This window comes from Geospiza fortis, unplaced genomic scaffold (genome assembly GCF_000277835.1).
Source record: "Geospiza fortis unplaced genomic scaffold, GeoFor_1.0 scaffold54, whole genome shotgun sequence".
Lineage (NCBI taxonomy): Eukaryota > Metazoa > Chordata > Aves > Passeriformes > Thraupidae > Geospiza > Geospiza fortis.
In genome coordinates this window covers 18,378,428-18,401,222 of record NW_005054301.1, presented here as the reverse complement: position 1 = coordinate 18,401,222, position 22,795 = coordinate 18,378,428, and the positions used below count along the sequence as shown (strand labels likewise).

The following is a 22,795-nucleotide window of genomic DNA, read 5'->3' as shown; positions in this document are numbered from 1 at the left end:
TGTGGGATTTGTGAAAATGTGCTTCTTTTGGAGGCAGCAGTTCAATAGAAAACAGATACAGGAATGATACTGGCATGGGTGCTTGTTCAGATTCTACCACTGCAATCTCAGGACCTTAATAAATAGAGAGGTTGCTGCACTGAGCTGGTAAGCAGAAATAACCATGTTAATTTAATCACTATGAAAGGGACTCTGCCAAGTTAAGAAACATAAATTATAATTATATGCACACACACACATTTGAATTATAATATATGCACAATATTTAGCTGTGGCACCAAGAATATGATGGTTTACTAAAACAGGAAGAATTCTTAAATAACATTTTATTTTTCATTGATGATTTTTGTTGATTTGACATTTCCATTTTGCATAGTTCTTACTACTTCTTGTTTCTGCTATATTAACCATGTGCTATTGTATTTACGGTACTAATCAGAAGGAAATTTATCTCCAAACCTTCTTAAAATTTTCATATTAAAGAGTAAGCTTTTAATTATAGTGACTTTACTGGTAGTTATTACTTGTAATAAAGATTATGTCCTCTGAAATTGTAATGTTTGAAGAAGAGCTTGTGATACAAACTAGAAGTTACAATGATTGTAGAACAATTAGTGGGTAGCAAATGCTATTACCTATATTTAAAAAGGATTTGGATGTGATTCAATGATTTAAAGACACATAAATTCTACATGAACATCTGAGAAATTGATTGAAAGAGTAATTACATATTAGCAGTAAAGCACCTGGGAAATGATGATATAGGTGGTTCTAACCAAGTACATTTTTCCTTCCAAAGAAAAGCATGTCTCACTACTTTCTCAAAATTCTTTACATGATTAGTAAAAAACGAATAGGTGGGGGGTTGACAATTCTCTTAAACATTCTGAAGACCTTTGTTATGTCTCCAAAGAGAAATTGAGAATTGTCTTGGATCAAAACTTTTGAAATAAAAAATAATGGAAGAAAGAACTTTCATTGTAGATAAGGGCTTACAGCTGGTGCATCAAGTTTTACTGCTTGGTCCTGTGTTGTGTAATACAGTAATGAACAAGCTGCAGAGTGGGAATACCTTGTCAACTACAAAGATTTGCACATACTATGAAGTTATTGAGAGCAATCATGGCCGGGAAGGTCTGTGCAGAGCACTCTGGGGAGATGTGAATATCCTTGGGGAGTGGGCAGAGGGATGGGCATTATAATAGGTACCTGAGTGTTTGAATGTATTCCTTATGGGAAGTTCTTGTCCCCATTACAAGATTCCTAATTCTTCTGCTTAATAAATAACTTGGCCATTGAAAGACACAGTCTGAGGAGTAATCTAAAGAATACCATAATTCATTTGTTTAAATGGGGGATGTGGTTTCATCTGAAAATGCCAGATGCAGTATCTTGGGAAGACTGGTGTATAATGAGGGAAAGTTCAGAGAAGTTTGTCAGGAGCATATGGAAAACTTCCCACAGCAGAGTAATAGAAAAGATTGTGACTCTTTATCCTTGAAAAGAGAGGAATTAAAAGAAACTACACAAAATTTTGTCAAGAACTTCTATTTTCCCCAGTAAGAGCAAGGGGGCGGGCACAGATAAAGCGAAGCACTCCTTCTTTCAAACCATAGTTAAACTGTTGGACTCTATCAGGTAGGAAAACATTGAGGTAAAAGTGTATCAAAATTCAGAAAAGGCTGGGCTCTCCTGTGTATTCTCAGAAGAGCCAGATTTAGGATAACTGGAAGGGATACTGCATTTATCTCTCAGGATGAAACACAGCATTAGGGTGGGTAAATTCTTTTGCATTTCTCTCATGGCAGATGTTCACAGCTTCTACAGTAACTTGTGAGGTGACAGCATAGTGTGGCATGAGCAATATCAGAGTAGAGGCAAGCACAGGGCCACAGTTTAATTTCTTAAGCCCAGAAGAGCCTCCCTCTGGCCATGTTTGAAGCTTCAGGCACTGGCTGGTACCTTCGTAAGCAGGACAGTGAGTGGAACAGACCCCACCTTAGTTCCAAATAGCAGCTCCTGTAGTATGGGGAAGGCCTTGATCTTTCACATGAAAACTAAATTTCAGGTTTTGAGTTGGCTCCTCAGTTTTCTTTAGGGTACTGGTATAAAAGATACTTCTCCTTCTTTTGTGGGAAAATCATCAATTGTTAAATAGCTAAGAGAAAATAAGGGATTTAGTGAAATTAATTTAATGATCCTTGGTAGTGTTTAGCTATTTCTGTAGGTTAACTGAACTATCTTTTCAATTTTAGAAGATTTTCATCTGTGGGGATTCAAAAATGGGTTTGGAAACATAATTTCCTGTCTTTGTTACTGTACCCTTTACAGACTAACCATCTTCAGGAAGGATTGGATATATTACAGAGACTGAATTCATTACAAGGGGTTGTCTTTGGACCTCTGAAGGTTTTTATGCTGTAGACTTTACATTCCAGATAAGATAGTGTCTGCTTTTTCCCACTTTCTAGAGCTATTTAGGAATTAAAGTGCTTTCATAGAAGCTACCAGTGGAGAAGAAAATGAAGGAGTTGAATGGCAGTCAGCTTAGGGGGAAAATGGGAGGCAGACACTGAGTTTATTTTCCCTGGATGCCCAGCTCACTAACTTAACTTCTGGGTGATTCAGTCTCCCCATCAACTGTGAATAAAAATATTACCTTACAACACCTTGTCAGTGGGATGTTAAATTTAGTAATTAGAAAATGCTCTGAGAGTTTTGGATGAAAAGTCCTTCTGGAGTGTTGTTGTTGGGAAATAGCAGTGCCACACAAACAACCATGCCTATTAAAGACAGCTGCCTGTTTTGACCTTAAAACCTACCTTTGCCTCTTTTCAAACTCAGTTTTTGATATCTCTGGAACAAATGGAGTGTAGTTCCACCTTCATATATGTTCTACTTAACCCTCAGCCTGTGACAGTGGTCACTGGGGTTTTCAGGTGAGGGAAGAGACAAGAATGTTGACTCCATGTTCAGAAGGCTTGATTTATTATTTTATGATATGTATATTACATTACAACTATACTAAAAAGAAATAGAAGGAAAGGTTTCCTCAGAAGGCTAAGCTAAGAATAGAAAAGAAAAGAATGATAACAAAAGCAGCTGGCTTGGACTGAGAGAGAGAGCCAGCTCTGCTGTGACTGGTCACTGAATCAAAACATCCACATGAGACCAGTCACGGACCCACCTGTTGCATTCCACAGCAGCAGATAACCATTGTTTACATTCTGTTTCTGAGGCCTCAGCTTCTCAGAAGGGAAAATCCTAAAGAAAAAGATTTTCACAAAAATATGTCTGCGACACCTCAGCCTTTCCTTGCTCATTTCCTTTTCTAATGCATTCATTTGCTGAATGTATTGGTATCCAGAGACAGGCATAGCTTGTCACAGTGAGGACATGTTTGTTTCCAATGCCCCTGAGCTTGCTTGAAGCTTCTTTGCTTGCTGAATGTATGATAACCCCTTGGGTTTGCAGTCCCTCAAGGTTCTAAATAGAGAGCAAATGCCCTTTTGCACCCAAGCACAGGACTTTGAACCCAAGCCAAGCCCACATCCAGAGATGATTATGGAGGTTCCTCAGTGACTACAGATTCAAGCACTGGGATTTGCACATAAATCACATCAAAAATCTCTTCTTTCTATTGAAATGTCTGGATCCAGAGGGAGGTACTAGGCGTTCATACAGGGAAATTCAATCTGTATGATTCTCTTTTGACTTTTTTGTCTTTTTTATAGCTCAAGCAAGGGAGAAGTTGGGGAAGGGGCCATAATGGGATACGTATGCAGAGCTTAATGCTGAAAACAGAGGCCTGACTGAATAGAGCTCCTTGTGATGAGAAGGGGGATCAATTCACAGTTGACCCCATCCCATTGTGTGGGTTGTCCTGGGAGTTCCCTTTAAAATCCCAGTGGTTTGGTTTTTCTGCATGGTTTGTGCCCAGCCTTTCCCTCCATGAATAGAATAGCTTTTTCTGGAATTTCTGCTGGATTTTCTGTGGTAATTGGCTGAGCAATGCTCTCCCACTTCAGAAGACTAGAGGAAGTATATTGTGGAAGTACAGATCAGGGACACTGAATCATTTGATAACTGAAAGTTTTTCATATATAGAACAAACATATTCCTGGGATGCAACTGCCCCCAAGAAACAGATTATATGTTACTGTCCCAGGTGGAAGTGCTCATTCATTATTTGGTTTGCAGGAGTGATTTGAGACTTTAAAAACACATGAATTTCTGCCCTGCAGAATTTACAGCTCGTGATAGAAAGGCAGGGAGTTTCAGGCAGACTGGGGAACAAAACACAATTCTTAAAGCATAAGCAGACAGAACTGTGAATTAAGGACACCAGATGCTGATTTGTAAGCATCATTCTTGTACGTTATTACTTGTAAATATACCGATCTAGAGAAAGGAATTAATTTTAGAAGGGAGGGAGTACTTTAGAAATCCATGCCTGGCAGTGTCAGGTAAAGACACGTGCAGGATATTTCCCTGCCAAGGGATTGCTCTAAATGAGCCCCTGTATGAGTGGGGTAGAGGCTAGGGTATACAAAGAAAACTGGATTATTTCCCAGGTATATTTTAACATCTTGCTAAAGTTAACAGGCTGTATTTGCCTGTCTGCTGCATTGCCTCATAATCTAGTGGCAGCATTTGAAAGGGGAATAAGGCTCTGCTTCTTCCCTTCTCCAGCAAGTTGCACCAAACTTCCTCATAAATCCAATGTCTTGGGAGCTCTGTCCCCAGCCTGTTTCCAAGCCAGCCTGTGTCTCTTCCTGCAGTGACTGGGTGTTGTCCCATTTTATGAGCAAGATTCTGCACTCATAACTGGGTTTCTTTGCTGGTACTGCCAGCTAGAGCCAACCAGGCATTTTATCTAGTCAGTATTGCAGGGAGATTCAAGACACATTGTCTTTGTTTTTCAAAGTGAGGTCTCAGCACTGCCCCCCCCCCCACTTTCTGTTTTCCCACATGTGGAACATGCCCTGGTGTAGGAGAATGAGGATTGAAGCTGTGCTATATAAACTATGCCAGATGCTAAATTGCATTAAACTACTTTTCTTCTTCAGGAGATTAGATTCTTCATATTTGTAATTTCAGTATCTAAAAAGTTGTGGGTTTGTTCTTTCTTTAAAGCATAGGGAGTTTACACAAAGAAGAAGGATTTTCCCCTCATTTATTTCCTCCTGACAAAATATATCCAGCCTTTTTTTCCTGTAAACAAGCACAGAAAAAGAAAAGATATCAGGTTTTCAGTAGGATAGAAATTAATCATAAATGGAGTTTCTTAGTGGTTAAATGAACTTGAAGATCTTCCCTTCCAGATAGAAACAAGTTTGAAAATCTGTTCATCATCTGCTTGACATCTCTGTCCTTCTTCTTGTTAGCCCTTTGTGGGAGACACACAGTGAGTGTGTTTTGTTTTTCAGAAGTTGATCTGCCTCTGAAAAAAGATGGGTTCACCTCAGAAAGTACAACTCTGGAAGCCTTGCTGCGTGGAGAGGCAATAGAAAAAAAAACAGACACTAAAGAGGAAGACACTATACAAGAAATCCAGGTAAGGGAGAGCCCCATGCCCTGACATCAGGCTGGATTTTACAATTTGTCTCTAAGTCTAAGAGTCTTTTGTCCTGTGGCAAAACAGTGTATCTGTTGATAGTTGTGTCATTCTACTGCCAAAATGTTATCAAACCTTTGTGCTACGCTGTGATGCTCAAAATGATATCAGTATCTCACACGCTTCTCTTGTCACAAGAATCCTTGTTGTTTAACTGTTCTGCACAGGTCCTGTGTTGGAACTTATTTTGCAGCACTATGAGATAATTACATAAAAAAACTGAGAAGCTGAGGTGGATCCCAACTATAAACTGAATTTTAATGGTTCACATTTAAAGTGAGTTTCATGGATTTTAATTTGGATTCACAGCTGCTGTAGATTAAAACATGTCATTGCCTTGCCTGTTTTTTTTTAATAGTACGTGGCCTTCTGGAGGTATTCAAGAAAAACAAATATCTTAAAAAATATAATCTTAAATATTTCAATTATTATTTGTTATGCAGTATGAGAAATATTGCCTCTTCACATGCATTATGGTTATAAAAATTGTCAAGATTTAATTTCATCCTTCAACAATTAAAAGCCAAAACACAATTGTAGGTTTGTTAAAAAAAGAATTCAGCTAATATAAAGGGCTCTTGTATATGGCACTTTTAAAACATCTTAAATCACTAGGAAATTGGGCCTGTCCAACAGCAGCACATCTTTGCTGATGCTAAAACACCATTGCATCATGAGTCTTTTTAGGGATTTTTAGTGAGAGTTATTAAGCACCGTGTCAAATTTGGTAATTTTGTGTGAGATACAAAATGTTGCATCTATACCTAAAAGTAGTAAAAATTTGAGGGGTCAGTCCCATGCAAAATGAAACATAAAAACATAAACATCAGATCTATATTACCTGTCCTAGTGCTCTATTTGTTAGAAATTTTGCACAGGTAAGGGCAGCACAATTGGGTCTCCCATTCCCAGTTGCACAGGTAAAAGAGCGCCATCAAAGAGGAAGCATGCCATGCTCATGGAATGGGGAAAAGCTTGGCATGAGCCCTGCTCTGTGTTTGCTTCTTCAGTAGTATATCTGGGTCTATGAAGCTGAGAGCTCTTACCAAAGGTCTGTTTTTACCTGCTTTCAAGGTCACAAGAAATCATGGTGCAGCATCCTTATGAAATTGACAAGTGCCTTTGAATGTTGCTGTGTGATCTGAGCTTCCAAATGATCCCCAGTAGCAGTCTGAGGAAAGAGACCTCAGAGATGGTGGAAGTGACATAAATCCAGGCATTACAGAACAGTGCAAAAAAACAGAACAGATTTTCAGCTAAACTGCTGTAGCTCTGACCTGTCAACTGGATGCTAGTTTCATCAGAACAGATGCAAAAGGCATGTCTTGCTGCTTTATTTTATGCTAGCATAGCTTATCTGGATTCAGTCTGTAGAACAATGATTGCCAAAGCCTTCACTAGTAGGCAACTTTCAGTGTGTACTTTAGCACCTGGCAGCTAGGCTGTACCAGATGAAAATCACAATCAGTGCCTTCATCGGTATGACAAATAAGAGATTGCAAATCTCTCCTTTGTTCCTTTGCATACTTGTCTGTGCTGTAACTCTAAAGGGCCCAGCCTCAATGGTGGTGAGAGTGAGCAGGTGGGATAGACATCATTGTAATTCCCACCTCAGACCCAGCCACTTGCCGCCCTCCCAAATTCACAGTATCTGTGCGGAGAAGACAACTTGGTGCTTGGCTGCACCAAATTACCTAGGGCTGGGAAACTTTTAGAAAGTTTCCCATATTAGGAAAAGAAAAGTTACTCTGCTAAAACATATAAGGGTTCCCCCTCCTAAGTAGATGCAGGTATTGGGACCTGCAGTACAGTTGGTATGTAACATGATTGAGAATTTTACCCTGCAGTAAATTGGTATTGAATGTGTATCTCCATTGGTTGATGGAGAAGAGTTAGAGTTTGAGAAGAGTTAGAGTAGCCTTCTGACCATGAAGCAGGAAGGTTATGCCCCTTCTATCAAGCATTAAAGTAATTACTCTGGCATTGTCACCAAATTCACACTTGGTTGCATATTATCTCTTTCCTAAATTGATGCTTCAATATTACAGGAGGAAAGTGGTTTGTAATATTTTTCTTAACTGTTGTGTATTATAATTGTTGTAAATTAGCTTCTTTCCCTCCCACATACGATGTGGTTGCCCCTGTTTTGTTGGGGATTTTTTGAGATACTTTAAGATACAAAGAAATGGAAAAATACAAACTCATATCAGTAAGTTTGCTTATTTTCTTACCTACATTCTTAAAGTCTCCTCATGTACATTTTTCAAGCACTTCAGTCCTAAGATGAATTCAATTAATGTATGCAGAACTGGAACCTGTTTAACTTTTACACCCTTTAGTATTTAGGACCTCCAGTATTATGTGAAATTGTAGTTCATGATGGTCAGAGCTCATTAATAGCCTCCCGATACTCAAAAATAGAAGAAGCAAAACACTTGATCCTTGTCATGTGCTACAACTTGTTTGAAATGCACTGACCAGTATTAGTCTTAGAAATTTAGTTGATAAAGTAAGAATAAACTTTTGTAACTGATCTTCTAAATACAGACTTTTTGAAAGTTGAAATTTCTGTTGTATTCTTTCCCACAAATTCAGAATTTGGTGCTTGAGGTATGTGGAAAAGAGAGAAAGAGACTGATTTTCTCCCGTTCCCCATGTGCTGGCTCTCAAATAGCTTTTAAGTAGAAATTAGAGAGAAGGGACAAATACAGTAAGACTGAAGAACATTCCTATCAATTTGATGTCACTATTTGACTCTGCATCATGTCTGCAATTTAAATGAATGTTAGCATGGCAAAGGTAAGTTGGTGATTCCAGATTAGTCCCTTGCAAAATGGCACAGCACCATAAATGGCAGGAGTGGCTGGGGTCAATTTCTGTATTTCTAGCAGACATGCCAAGGGTTGAGGGAATTTCAACGGGACTTCTTCCCACATTAGTGTTGTGGTGATTTGTCTGGCCTTTTTCCATGTGACATCTGACTTGTACATGTTTTCATGCAGGACAGCCAGCGTGTGTTTGGTTCTGTAGAAGTTACATTTCAAAAGATCAAGTTAAAAGATTGAAATTGCTTGGCCCAGGCATCTCACAGTTTTGTGAGCTGTAATTCCTCAGCATTCTCATTCAACAGACTTCCTGCTTCCAGATCAGAGTTGTACCTGTGGTGCAAGCCCTAAAAACATGGCTTTCTAGATCCGTTATGGAATATATGGAGGAATTTTCTCTGTTTTTGGTCAAGAGAGAAGATTGTGAGCTACCAAGGAGAAAACCACTGGTTTTGTATTCCTGAAGTGCACTCTCAACATTAGAAGAAAACAAAATAATTTAAATTGCAACAAATGAAAATAAAAAACCTAGGCAAACAAATTCCCAGACGGGGCCTGCAGTTATGCATACTAATATTTGTGTTGTCTTGGAATATTGGTACTCAGTGCTGCCAGTATTTGTTCTTAGGAACCTTTTTATCATAGTTGACTGATATCAGTAGTAGTTTTTAGTAGGAATTCCCTGGAGATCTTAGGGTGGAAAAGAGAGAAAATTTTGCTTTGGTAGAGAGAAGCAGGGGTACTGGGATCTGATTTGGCTTTATATCAACTGTAATAACCCACAGTCACTGTAGTAAAGAGCAGTAGTTGGTTTTATGTGTCCTCCTTTTTTCTTTTAACCATTCCTGTTTGTTGTTCAACCACAGAGGGTTTTAGAAAATGATGAAAATGCAGATGAAGTGAACGAGGAAGAAGACTTGGAAGAAGATATTCCAAAACGAAAGAACAGGCCTAGAGGACGGGTAAGTGGAGAGTTTATTGGAATGGAAAGGAGGGAAGCAAACCTCTGCAGAAATATAGTGTATATTTCTCATGTGTATTATGTATGCAAAGTATTTATCCATGAATATGTGATAGTGATAACACTATAGGTAATTTTCAGTCATATGTAATAGATTTTTAATATTTTTTCAGTTTACTTTTGTGAATTGCTGTGAAAGAAAAGGACTATTTTGAGAGTAAAAATTGGGGGAAATTTATTTTAGTGTTGTATTTACAATTGTAATGTAAACTGTAATAACTATTATGACATCCTGCTATTACAATGTTCCTTAAAAAAACCTTTACTAGTTACAGAAAAGTAGCAAATTCAGTCATGACAGCCAAAAAAGTATTAATAAAAGTAACTTGAACTGTGTTAATAAGTTTTGCAACTTTCTCCAGGGTAGCATTTTGTGGTTGACACTGGCTCTCTTGAGCCCATGGCAAATCTTCCATTTGCTTGAAAAGCGCAATATTTTATCCTTAGGGGACTCTGTGTCCCTTCTCTTACCTAAGATGTCTTCACAATTCATCAGGGTACCAGTTAAATAATGAGGCCAACATTTTGAACTTGGAATCAACATTTTCAATTGTGGGCCCGTAAGCTAGGCATCTAAATAAATGTGAACACAAGTCTCAGAAGTTTTGAGCATTTTCATCTCTCTTTGGCTCCAGTGGATGCTGCAGGGGCATGGGAGCTCTAGATGTACCTTTTGATGTGTTTATAGAAGTCAAGCAAGAAGGGCCACATTTTAGGCCAAATGAGCAGAATATAATAGTTTTTTAATAAGAGACATGAAACCACATTGAATACTTGCAATGTACTTATGCATCAGACCCTCTCTTTTGGTTTCCTCTTTGGTTGTTGTGTTGTTTCAGTTTTCTGCTCCTCTTTATTTTGGAGCTTAAGTCCTTTAATATAAGATCAAAGCACTTTAATAATTGGATAAGTATATATATCATCTTCCTTATTCTCAAAATCACCTGAACCAGTTTCTTTCTTTCTTTCTTTCTTAGCCAAAGACCCCCACCTGGAAAAAAATTTTCCAGAAAAATGTAAGTTTCAGAAGATTTGTATGAACCAGTAACCAAAACCAGGAGATAGAATCAATACATGCACATAAGCTTGACTGTAGCAATCAACTAATATTCCAGGCTAACAACTCTTTTCTAATAATTTGCTCTCATGTAAATTGCACATGCTGGATAGGATGAGTGAAAGGGAGTGAAGAGCTAGAAGAGATATACTGCTCAGGAGAATGGGATTTGGCGTATTCATATGTCCCAGACCTGTACAAACAAAGTCCTGAAGTTAGTGTTACGTGCAAGATTTTGCTTCCCTGTTCAGGAAAATGTTCCAGAATTTTTTCTCTGTTACTGTAAGGAAAGGAGTTGGAGGGTACTAGATGTCCCATTCATTTTGAAGCATGCATTTATATTTTATTTTCTGCCCTAGAACTTGCCCCCTATTAAATACAGAAGCAGCAGGATTGCTTGCTTTTTTCTTGCAACTAACTCCTGCTCTGCTAGTGCCCTGGCTTCTTTCAGTGCAAAAAAGAGAAGTCTGAATAATGCCACATACTTCAAGCAATGTTTAGTTTTATTTGATGGCATCAATAACCAAAGCAAAATATAGTAGAAATTAGAATTTCAAAACTGGGGCCAGGTTATCTAGCTGCTGAAAACTGGTAAGCCTGAATTGCATCTGGTCGCAAGAACTTTGCCAGTTTCCTAAAGGCAGCCCTTTTCTAGCCTGACTCAGTGTAGGGTATTGAGGCTAAGGATTTAAAATTAGGTGACATCAAACCTGGGCTGCTCTTTGTTTCTGGGAAGGACTTGGTTAGGGTATTTTTAGAAGGCAGAAGAGGGGAAGGACATGCATAGGAAACAAGATCCTGTGGAGTGTGACCTTTGGAGATTCAGAGGAGTGAGAAGGACTAACAGCATAAATGCAGGATTAATGCAATGGAATTACTGCCCTGGACTTTCCAAATTGCACATGCCCCTTCCCTTCCCTACAGCATGATTTTATTTTTAATCCTGGACTCTCCATCTGTCTTTTTGGCTACTTTCTCTGGCTGCTTCAAGGCTGCTGGGCCATGGGTCCAGGCCTTACACATCAAGTCTTGTAGGCTTTGCTGCATCCTGTCAGGAGAATAAAGGCAGCTGTGGATGACTGAATTCAACAGCCTGGAGCACAGACAGCAAGCGCGGGGCATTCAGTTCAGTGCCTCTGGGGCAGCAGCTTGGTTTCCTGTCCCCTCAAGGCTAGCCCATGAAATCATGGGGGCATAGGAAGGACACTGAAGGCTGAAGAGGTAGATCTACAGAAAGAGATTTTTAGTGTTTTTGCTGGACAGGGGCAATGTGGTAGGAGCTGGCAGGGTGGTTTTCTAGGAGATATGAGATGTACGCAGATGCACCTGCACAGATTGTCTGCTCATCAGCTGGATATCCCGTGGGACAATTTCAAAGGCACCAAGCACATTTAGGAACCCAAGTCCCATTGAAAGTCATTGACTTGAAAAATCTCCCCCTGTGTTCATTGCATGAAGAAGTGTATCTGACACGTGGTCATGCCATGAATGCTGTGCTCCTGCATTTCTGTAGAGAACAGTTTGAAAGGGAACAGCTGACTGTAAGACAAGCAAAATTCTGAGCAACAAACCTTAAATTAGTATCATATTCTGAAATGTACCTATGTAAGATAGTACCTTCTTACTCAACAGGTATGTTCTCAGAGTGTGAATAGAGTCAGAGCTACTGACTAGTGACAAATATAAGATTTTACATCTTTTTCATAGCCCTGAAAAACCAATGCAGCTGGTAAAATGGGGAAATTGGATCGTAATCTGGGTAGCAGCAGAAATATTTATAAGGGCCAATCACTTGTCTATGTGAAGATTCCCTGATGAGTTGAGGGTTGTGGAGGAGCTGCCATGGACTGAAATTCAGCTTGCAGCACATTTAGCAGTAGTAAGGGAAGAAAAGAACTAGCCTGGGATTGATTTCATTGCCCAGAGGGGATTTAAAGAGCTGGCAGTCAGAGAGAAAATAGTGCAGACTAGTAAGATGATTTTATATGATACGGTCAATAAAGAAGCTTCCACCAAACAATTGTTGCTGAGGCCATTTCTAGGGTGAAACTGCTTTTCAGTTCACCCTTACAGATCTTGCTCTGCACATGTGTGCTGGACTGCACAGAGGTCTTCGCAGAAGGCTGAGTTATCCTTGTCATACATAATAGTATTTACCCCATCCAGATAGCTGCAAATCCATGTCTCTCCTTTGGGACTATGGTAAGAGTTAGACCTGAGCAATCCCAGGGAAATAACATGTGAAGTTTTTATAAATCCCTGTTTTAACAGACTTTGTCAGGCCAGTGTAAAACTGTTCCTTATTACTTCTCTTTAAATATCCAGTGAAACACAATTCTAATAGTGCTAGTTCTGTTCCAAGCTCATAGAAGAGGGAAGAAGTTTCTATGGCCCCTTTATGGCTGGGTGTGAATATTTTCAGGATTTCTACACCTTCTTCACCTTTACCTAACAAAGCTCTGTCCTTTTCTTATTTTCACATGAAAAGGTTTGCAGGCTTTGAGTCAGGTGGCCTTGTCTAGAGTGAGAAATATGAACAGCTTAATAAGAGGAGCAGCAGGAGCAATTCTGGTTTTTTTTCCAGGAATACAGTAGTTAGGAGAATTAATAAAGAACTATTTAGCCATCCACCTGTGATCACTTCCTCAAACAAAGATCAAGTCTAAAATTATTGTCATTTGCAGATTGTACATTAGTGAACATGAAAGAATTGAAGGCCTTGGCTCAGTTCCCAGTTTCACATCACAACTCCAGCATTGGGCAGATATGAGCTGTTTCCTTGTTGGCATCTCAGCTGAGAAGGGTCAGGATTGAGTAGTTTTGATGCTGAATTCCACTCTCACCCCTGGAGCTCAAGACAGAGCAGTCTGTGCTGTGGAGAAACAAAATTTTTCAGTTTCTATAGCTGCCAGTTTGGTCCATTTTAGGAACACAGAACTGCAGAGAGACATTTCTGGGTAATTTCTGTTATTGCAGGTAGCCACATTATCTAATCTTTTCCACTAACTGACCGAAGCTCCATTTTATAATTAGCCATCTTTGTCCCAGAAGGCCATTTCAAAACACTGCTTTTCAGCTAGAAAACAAAACATAGCAACTCAAACAATGCCCCTTTGAAAATACTGAAGGAAATAATTTGACCTCTCTCTTATTTGGGGCCTGTTTTCTGGCTGATTTAATGCTTGTGTATATTCTTCAACACCTGTTCATCTATTCATTCATTCATATTCAGTTCAGCAAGGTATTTGAACATGTTCAGAAATGAATGTGTGATGATACTCGACTGAATATGTGCTGGCAGTGACCTACTGCTATGGATGAACAGTATGAGCTATCTGTGGAGAGGATCTCCATTGCTTTACAAGGTCCATTAACATAGAGCACATCTTAGGAGATGGAGGGTCAAGACCACTTTGAGAAATCTGTATGGAAGCTGAGGAGTTGTTTAGTTTATACTGCAGATCTTTCATAGGAGGGTGTGGGGTGCGAGGAGACCTGGGGGGTGATGGAATAATGCTAACATTCCTCTTGTCCTTGCAGGCTCGGGGATCTGGAGGGGGCAGGAGACGGAATGATGCTGCCTCCCAGGATGATCATGACAAACCCTATGTTTGTGACAGTAAGTAGCAACCAGACAGCTTATTCTGCTTCCAGCCTGGTCCTACCAGCTCAGTGCACTCAGGGCTTCATATATTACAGCAAAATATTCTGCTGCTCTCTGACTTGCATGTTTGCCACCTGCTGCTGATGCTCTTGGTGTTTTTGCATGAAGGAAATAAAATTAAGTTCTCGGCAAGACTCCACTTTCCTTTGCCCTTTAATAAATTATCTCTTATCTTTTCTTTCTCTTTTTCTGGCTTCTCTGCCTTTTGTCTTCTTTTCCCCCATGTAAGTTTCACCCTCTATTTCTTTCTCTGTTTCAGATAGTTACAAACAAAAGCATAACTCAAAAATCTCTGACAAAGGTACTTCACCCTTGTTGTGTCTCTTGATGTATTTGGTGATTCTCTTCCCTTCAGTCCTTTTAAAATCTCACTGGGCTAAATTCTGAAGGTCTTATCTCTCACCAGATGTCTTGTGGTATCATCAAAAGCTGAGCCCTTCTAAGAAACAAATAACATCTCAAATGCTTTGTTTTGATACATATTCCCTTTGAATACAGTCCTGCTGTTTGGCATCTTGCAGATGGACTTCAGGTGAAGCAAGGCATTGTCTGAATGGAAAAATTATACTAGAGCCCAGCATCAACACTGAAGGAGGGTACCAGAGTCCCAGTATGAGTGAGGAGTCTAATATTTGTTACGCAATTGTTTGGGTTTTTTTTTACAGTCTAGTCCTTGATGCCTGCCTTCTTTTTTTGATATTCTTTTTTGCTTCATTTCTGTGAAGGGCACTTATCTTACCCACATATTTTTGAGATATCCCATCTTAAGGCTTATTCTAGAATGTACAACCAATTGTAATCTGTGCTACCAGGTGCCTTCTAGCCTGTAAGACAATAACCTAAAAAAAGTCATTAGAAGTAGGAGAATAGCAGATCTTCACCTCTGTTGTCCAAACCAGCTGGTTTTGAGGACAACTAGAACCCCCTTTTTGCCTATCTTGCAACTTTACCAACCTTAAAATAATAACTCTTGCTGTGACAATCTTTGGAGGCATTTTCTGCTGATTTTTAAAAATGTGAGGAAATAAGGAGTTTGCATAGTGAATAAGAACTATATTCCATGTGAAATCATATTCTTGTATGGTGAGACCAGGTGACTGTATGTGCCCAGAAACCAGAAGACTTGCATATGAGGGGGACATGACAGATGATAAAAACATGGTCAAGGAGGAAGAGCCCTTAAAGTTATGAAGAATCAGAAGACCTATGCTGTGGTTAAATAGCAGTCCTAGTGCACTGGAAGAACTAAAATGTGTCTTCTAAGACTTCTGTGAGAGCCCAAGATGTATCTTGTTGAAATCCACAGGTTTCCTTTGCTGTGGTATATGCAGTATATGCATATCTTTCTTTATCTCTTTTATGGAACATCCTTCTAAATCCAAGGACACTTGTCAGTGGTAGTAATTTGGAACATGATGACTCTGTATTGTCTGATCTTGCACTGCTTTTGGATTTTACCGAGAACTCCCAACATGCATAGTAGTGATTTGCACAGAGTAGATTAAACATTGAAGATACCAAAGCAGGCAGCAGAAATCTGGCCTGAAGTCAAGAGTCTCATACATTGTTGTATTGATAGAATTTGCCTTGGCTTACATTTTGGAGCATAAATTTCATCTTTAGTGTTGGAAATGTTTCCTATTTAATTTGGCTGACACCTCTCACTTTTAGGAAACTTACAGGTGAGTCATAAGGAATTTTGGACTCCGGACTTTGCACAGTGACTTCTCCTTTTCCATTTTAGATAGCTGATAAAAGGGTTATATGACAGCAGAACTCTTTTATCTGAGCTTAGAGCAGAAGAGAAGAACTGTCCCAGTTGTAATGCCATCATCCTGAAGAATATCCTGCCCTTGTTAAATTTCTATACAAACATGACATGCCATTAATTATGAGTAATTGGCCTATTATCCTGCTTGGGTGGATTTCTTGGATTAATTTTTTCTTTGAAATGATTTGATGAATATTTTTATAAATAAAACTCAATCTAATTGTGGTAGTTTAGAAATTGGTTTGCAGTACTCCTTGTGCAGATGTTGTGGGCAGATAAGTTTGTTTTACATGGAAACATGCAGGTGAAACAGTGTATATGTTTCCTGTTTGGGAAAGCATCATTCTCTCAATTGCATTATTGGTATAAATAATTAGCTTAATGGGCCAACAGTTTGCTTCTTCTGTAGTTTATTTAATTTACCTCCAGGTTGCTTTTTCTGGAAGTATACTGATATTCGAGTTTTGAAAATGACCAGAGAGAAGAAAGCATAAACACAGCTAAAGCAAATTAATTTTCTTATAAACTGCATGGGCACAAAAAATGATTTGTGGTCAAAAACTACTTTGCTCTTTTATTATATTTACACATTCATATTTATGGCAAACAAGAATATATCAACAGTTCTCATCAGTTATAAAAGGGTTTAGAAAACAACTAGGCAGTGTGTTGGTAAGATGATGCGAGAGTGATGCCCGTGGCACTGCCCCTTGTGCTGGAAAATAGCAATGTTACCTCTGAAGACCTGCCTTTTCCTATAAGAGGCATTCAGACCTACATCAGTATTAAACTTGGTCCCAATATTAAAGCTGACTGGAAAAAACATGCAATTTCTATGTGATAAAGGTTTTCAAAGCTCAAAATATTTTGTCCTCCTGTGTTTTTAAGAAGAGGTGGTTGGATGCCTGTTTTGTGGAATGAAACATTCTGAAATACTTCAGCTGGTTTTACTGAGCATATACTGTAGTAGAAGTTCAGAATAAAATATTTGATCAAAGCATCAATAAAATTGCTAGGATAATCATGAAATGCCTTGTTTCATCACATTACCAAGTAGAAAACTCGGTGGTCAGATTTTCAGCCAGTTGCATTGGATTGTGCTGTGCCTTGAGCTCCCTTAGGATGGTTTCAATTACAACAGTGGCAGGCAAGCCTGGTTGGAGATGGGTATAAACTGCAAATGGTAACATAGCCAAATGGCTTAGCAGCTGTATGAGAGCAGTCCCAAAAGTAGCTTGAGCACCTGGCAAGGAAAGGCAGCAGGTGCCTCAAAGAAGAGTGGAAAGTAGAGCTTGAAAAGAAAAGCAAAGCCTCTGATGTCAAGCAAGTGGAAGGTAGACCACCACCACTGTTCCTGATGAACAGGGCATGTGATTTTTAGAGGGACAGAGTGAATGAATAAATTAATACCTACGTGTTTAATAAGAATTGATGTCATTTCGCTGTCAAATATTCAGCTGGGGAATCATTATTCCTACTGAGCAGTCTTCTTAGAAATCCTTCTACTATTTTATTAGTGTTTATTATATATTACTACTTTTTCAAAAGAAAAACCTTCTCTGAATTTGTATCTAGAAATTTGTATTCTGGTTTAAAAGTTGCAATCAGTTGTAGCACTTGAGTTCCATGATTCCTTTAGCCAGAGAAGTTAGTCTGTGCTGAATCTCTGCAAGCAATTAACTTTCCTGCTGCCCCTCCTCACTTTTATGCTTTCATTCTTCTCAAGTTCCCATGGAGACATGGGACTATGTACATACTTCCACCTTTGTTTTCTGTTCCACTGTCTGTGGAAGAATTCCCTTGCCCACCTCTAAAAGAAATTATTTCTTTCTTTTCCTTTTACCAATATGTCCTCATCTTCTTTTAGTTTTATTCCCATATAAACTCCTATTTTAGCATAGCAACTTATATCATATCCTTTTTTTTGTAGTCCTTCTGAGACTGAACTGTACATTCAGATCCACTCCTTGTGCAAAATGAGCATTGACTGAAACCTTCCTAGGATTTTTGATGGATCAGTAACTAACGCAGCATTGTATGTACCCAGAGACTGATCTGGTAGTATTTTGTAGAAGCTGATTCTTTCCTCAAGAACTTAATGTTAAGGTTTCTCTAGTTATTTACCTATATTCTCTCTGCTGAAGTCCAAGACTAGCAGTCCTTGTACTGTTCTCAAGGGATAATAACAATGTCTTCCATGTCTGTAAACAGTTACTGGGGCTTCTTTCAGCTGTGTTTTCTTCAGCTCTTCTACTAAGCTTGTTTCTTTCATGTAGAAAAACTCCAAAGTACTTTTTAAAGTAGTAGTGGCCAGAATGAAGTTAAACGCGCTATTCTGAGGAGACATGCATTTCTGAAGATGAGTGGTTGATAGATTTACTTGTACTTACAATTACTTTTACAAACTGGATTTAAGAAACTTGCTCTGTTTTATATCCATGAGAGGCACAGAGATGGCTGACCTAACAGGTTATTCAGTAATCATCTCCTGGTATTATCCTTTCTGGTGAATCCCTAAATAGATAAGCAGTAAGATTTAGAATAAGATGCTCGTTCAGATGTACTCAACAAACAACTCTCCCACCATATCTGCTATTCTTGGCATCCTTTGAATACATTATTGGTAGAAAAGTCAAGATTAGATAGGTAAGGACATTAGAAAATATTAAATACTGAATAACATAGATGTTGAATAGAGCACATGATAAAAGGGAAACAGAATTGACTCTGGCAGTTGAACATTTTCTGCTCATGTAGGATATTTGTTTTCTTCTTTGCTCTGGCTAGCAACCAATTTATTGAAATGTGCACAGCTGTATTGTTGAGTTGCACATGTTTTGGGGTTTGAACTGGGGTTCAGAGTTACCGTGATCTTAATACAGCAGGTAGATTCTGGGACTTGTCCTCTGGGGGCACTGAAACAAGGACTATTTACCTCCCTATTCTACCTGCAGAAAATTCCCTATGCAATGGGTTACTAAATAGCTGCTCTCATACTACAGGTGTACAGTGTGACTATACTATAGTGTGTATAGTACTGAGCAAAGAGGGACGAATGTGAAGTCTTTGTATCAGTGGAGGTCAAAATGCATTGTTAATGTTTGAGATCTCTAGATGTGCCAGACTTTGTACACAACTGTAACAGGGGAGAATATATTACCAAACCAGTGCAAAACAAGGACAGGGGGATTTTTTTTTGTTTTGTTTGTTTGTTTGTTTGGTCGGGGTTTTTTTGAGTGGAGCGAATGGTAGGACAGGAAGATAACTTTGAGGAATGGCTGCCTGCCAGAAGTTAACTCAAGATTTAGTATTTGACATAGTACACCTGAGAACAAGGAACAGGAGGCAACAGGGAAAAGCAAAGAAAGACAATGAGGGGGACAAAATTCAGTGACCAAAAAAAACCAAAACAAACCCCAGCATGTACTCCTCCAGTTTCCTGTTTCCACTGGAAACATGGATTGTTTCCTTCTGTCTCATACTGGTGACAGATTGTGCAAAATGTATGTGGAGAGCTGGCTGGAACACAGCTCACAGGCTGCCAAGGACCAAATGTGTAACTATTTCAAAATGACAGCAACACAGCCATTAGATATTTGATGAGGAAATCTTTTAAGTCATAGGCTTCAAATCCCCTTTTTACCGGGGAAGTATTTTATATTAATTTTAATCATTGAGAAATATAAACAGAGTGAGAATTTGCTTATCCAAAGAATTGCACGGTGCTACAGTCCAGAACATAGAAGAGAGGTCTCTTTTGTGAAACACTCAATGCTTACAATTATACTATTCCCCCCCGCCCCCCATAATGTAGTTGTGTAATATCTTAATATCAGTCTGCAAATTTGAAGGAAAGTAAGGTTTATCATAGGAGAATGTTTGGTGGCCTCATAAAAAAATCTCTCCCTCTTCCCCATTTGTGACATTTGGTCTGCACTGCTGAATTGCTGCTTACTTACCCAGCTTGTTCCTAAGGCAGCATTCACATCAGCTCATAGCAACAATATATCCTTTGAATGCAGGAGGAATTGGAGAGGGTTACGTTCTACAAACTCCCACTGTTTTTATTGAGCTTGGCCACCTAATTAAAGATCAAGTCAACTTCCCAGTGTTGAGGTTCAGGATGAATTCTACCACATGCAAGGATGATGAGCCTATCCAGCAAGAGAAATTGAAGATAAAAAAAGTCCAAGCTGCTGAAAGGAAGGCCACTGGACAAAGTTTATGAAAGGCACACTCTCACTTGCTATGTGTGAGCTGCATAGTGTTAAAAACTAATCAACAGCATGCATCTCAGACTGGGAGAACCAGTTCTCATTATGCTTTTGTCAGCTCTAAGAATGAGAAAGATATGGTGTAAGCACTGGTGTGGATGCTGGAACTCATGGATTCCAGTCCTGGTAATGAAAAAAGATCACTGTGTGGGCAACTCAGCCCCTCTGCGGTTCTCTTTTTTCAGAACTGAAATGAGAATAGTATTTCCCACTCAGGAATGTGGAGGAAGATTAATTAATGTTTGAAAAGCCAGTCTGCAGTGGGAAGAGTTATGTAAGAGCTAAGTGTTTATTAATGATCACCCTTTTATAGAAACTACTTCTTAGCACAGTGATACAGTAGATTAATAAAATGTGCTCTTACCTGGAAAATAAGAGATTTGGGTGAATTCAGGAAGATTCAATCTGTTGGAGAATCCATGAAGTTTTGATTTAGCTTCCATTCTAGCAAAGTCTCACTGAAGCCAATGGTTCTTTTGCCTGACTAATATAATGACCCTTTTCCCTCTGCAAAAGTCTGATTTGTTTGAGGAACATGAAATCTCTGCAGTTTCAATTCATGGCATTGCTTCGGACTCTTTTATGACACAAAGTGAATTTGAAAAATGGAAAAATCTAAACACCAAGAACAAAGGCTGCTGGAACTGCAAATCTTTGGTCCTACAAAGGATCTGCTAGGACAATGTAAACCAAATTTATTTGCCTCAGTTCTGGTTATGAAGTCCTTCAAATCAATTTCTCACAAGGCATGACAGAGATTGCTGTCACCCTTGAAGGCCACCTGTAAGTCCTCACAATGGAAAGGCCTCAGCTGCAGAATTACTACTGACTTAGCTTATATTGATACTTGCTTTTTCCTGGTGAGCTGATACTTTTTTGCTGAAGAAGGATGAGTCTGCAGACCCATCTGATTTCCTATGTCATCCTTCATACCGTAGCTAAAATCCCTGCAGGATCCTGTAAGGAATGGAGTAAACGCCACCATTTTGGGACTTGCTGCAGGGAATGTAAGTCTGCTTTTGTGCATTGATCACCTGATAGTGTCCTGGAAATAATTTGACAGAAGTCTTTGAGCAGTATTGGTAATTCATAGCAATAGAATTATTTTTTTTAACATTCTTCTTCAAACACATAAAAGTAAGTGGGATAGAGTAGGATACTTGATGAGCCGATCCAGCTCATCTAGCAGATGGTCAATCTGCTAGAAATGTAAATCTCTTTCTCCATTCTAAGTAAAGCTGCAACATTTATGTAATTAGAGGAGGTTACCATTCTAAAAGAATTTAAGCAGTGAACTCTTTCTGGGTTGATGATTACTTAAGTGTTATGCTTTTCCACTATTCAAAATATGGGGAAAGTCACACAGAACTGCTGATATCTTGTTGTTTTGACTCTTGTTCAGCATCTGTTCCACTGCTTGTCCTTTGCCCTGCAGGACCACAGAGAAGGAGAAGTAGTTTCCCTCTCCAGAATGCACTGGAAGAAAACAAGGATGGTACTAGAAGAGGGAGTCTGAACTGATGTTTTGTGGAGAGCATGCATCTAACAACAGTCTAGTTCTTCAAAATGTCTGGCATTTGTGTTAGGTTTACATATGAAAAATGAAGGCAGAAGCTTCAAAGAATGGATGTGCATATCTATATGAGTATTTTAGTTCTCTCAGTGTTCCCTCTTCCCTCCTGCAGGAGGTCTCATTTCTAAATCAAGGCCATTCAAAGACTTAAAAAATCTGTGACTGAGGACAGGACATATTGCACTTCAAAGAAACGTCTGTCTTGTTATGATGATTCTGTGATCACCACCTTGCACGATGAAGAAAACTGGGAAAAAGTATCTAATATTCCAGATCACTCATATGTATCACAAGCTTGTTTTACATGTTTCTAATAAGAAAAGAAGAAAAGCATTTTCCTTGAGGAAGTTTGTAAATCAGTTAGAAGAGATTAAGAATGAAATATATTATTGTAATAAGCTTTTATTTACAGTTTTTTATAATCTGTTCCAAAAGGCAGAACATCAGTTGGTGTTTTCTGAGTAGTAGCAGAAAGGAATAAAATTTTAAATTTTATTTATATGTAAGTGAATAAATGGGATGAGGGTGGTTGTTGTGTGTGTTTTTTTTTCTTTTTTTTCTTTTTGTTTTTTTTTTTTTTTTAATTTATTTGTGGAGTCTTTGACATTCCCAGACTCAGGTGTCTGGAGAATGGGAAGTAAGTATCTATATATGTTGCAGGATACATATTGGGGCCAACTTAAGTTTTTAGGAGTGGATGGTCACAATGCAGGACAGACTGCTGGACATGACATTTATTCCTGTGTGAAATCCTTGAGGTTAATTAAGGTGACTGAAAATGTCTCTGGGAGGAAAAAATTGCAAGAAGGGCACTAAACATTTTGTCTTTGTTTTCTAGTCTTTTAAAATGGTATTATTTGTATTTGATAGACAAAATAGCTGTATAAAAGAAAATAAACATTCAAAAAATGCTTTGAAGATGAAAAGTGATAAATTTTTGAGACGATAACATGAATTAAAAACTTTATAGAAAATCAATTCATATGTAATGAA

General features: G+C 38.7%; 1 protein-coding gene across 1 annotated transcript in view; it reads left to right on the top strand.

Annotated features, from left to right (window-relative positions):
* Positions 1 to 22,795, top strand: part of DPF3 (double PHD fingers 3) — a 93,298-nt gene that overhangs the window by 23,806 nt on the left and 46,697 nt on the right. The window contains exons 3-6 of the mRNA XM_005417550.2: positions 5,430 to 5,557; positions 9,309 to 9,404; positions 10,441 to 10,479; positions 14,061 to 14,139. Of these exons, the coding sequence (XP_005417607.1) occupies positions 5,430 to 5,557; positions 9,309 to 9,404; positions 10,441 to 10,479; positions 14,061 to 14,139 (342 nt within the window). The remainder of the gene's footprint in view (positions 1 to 5,429; positions 5,558 to 9,308; positions 9,405 to 10,440; positions 10,480 to 14,060; positions 14,140 to 22,795) is intronic.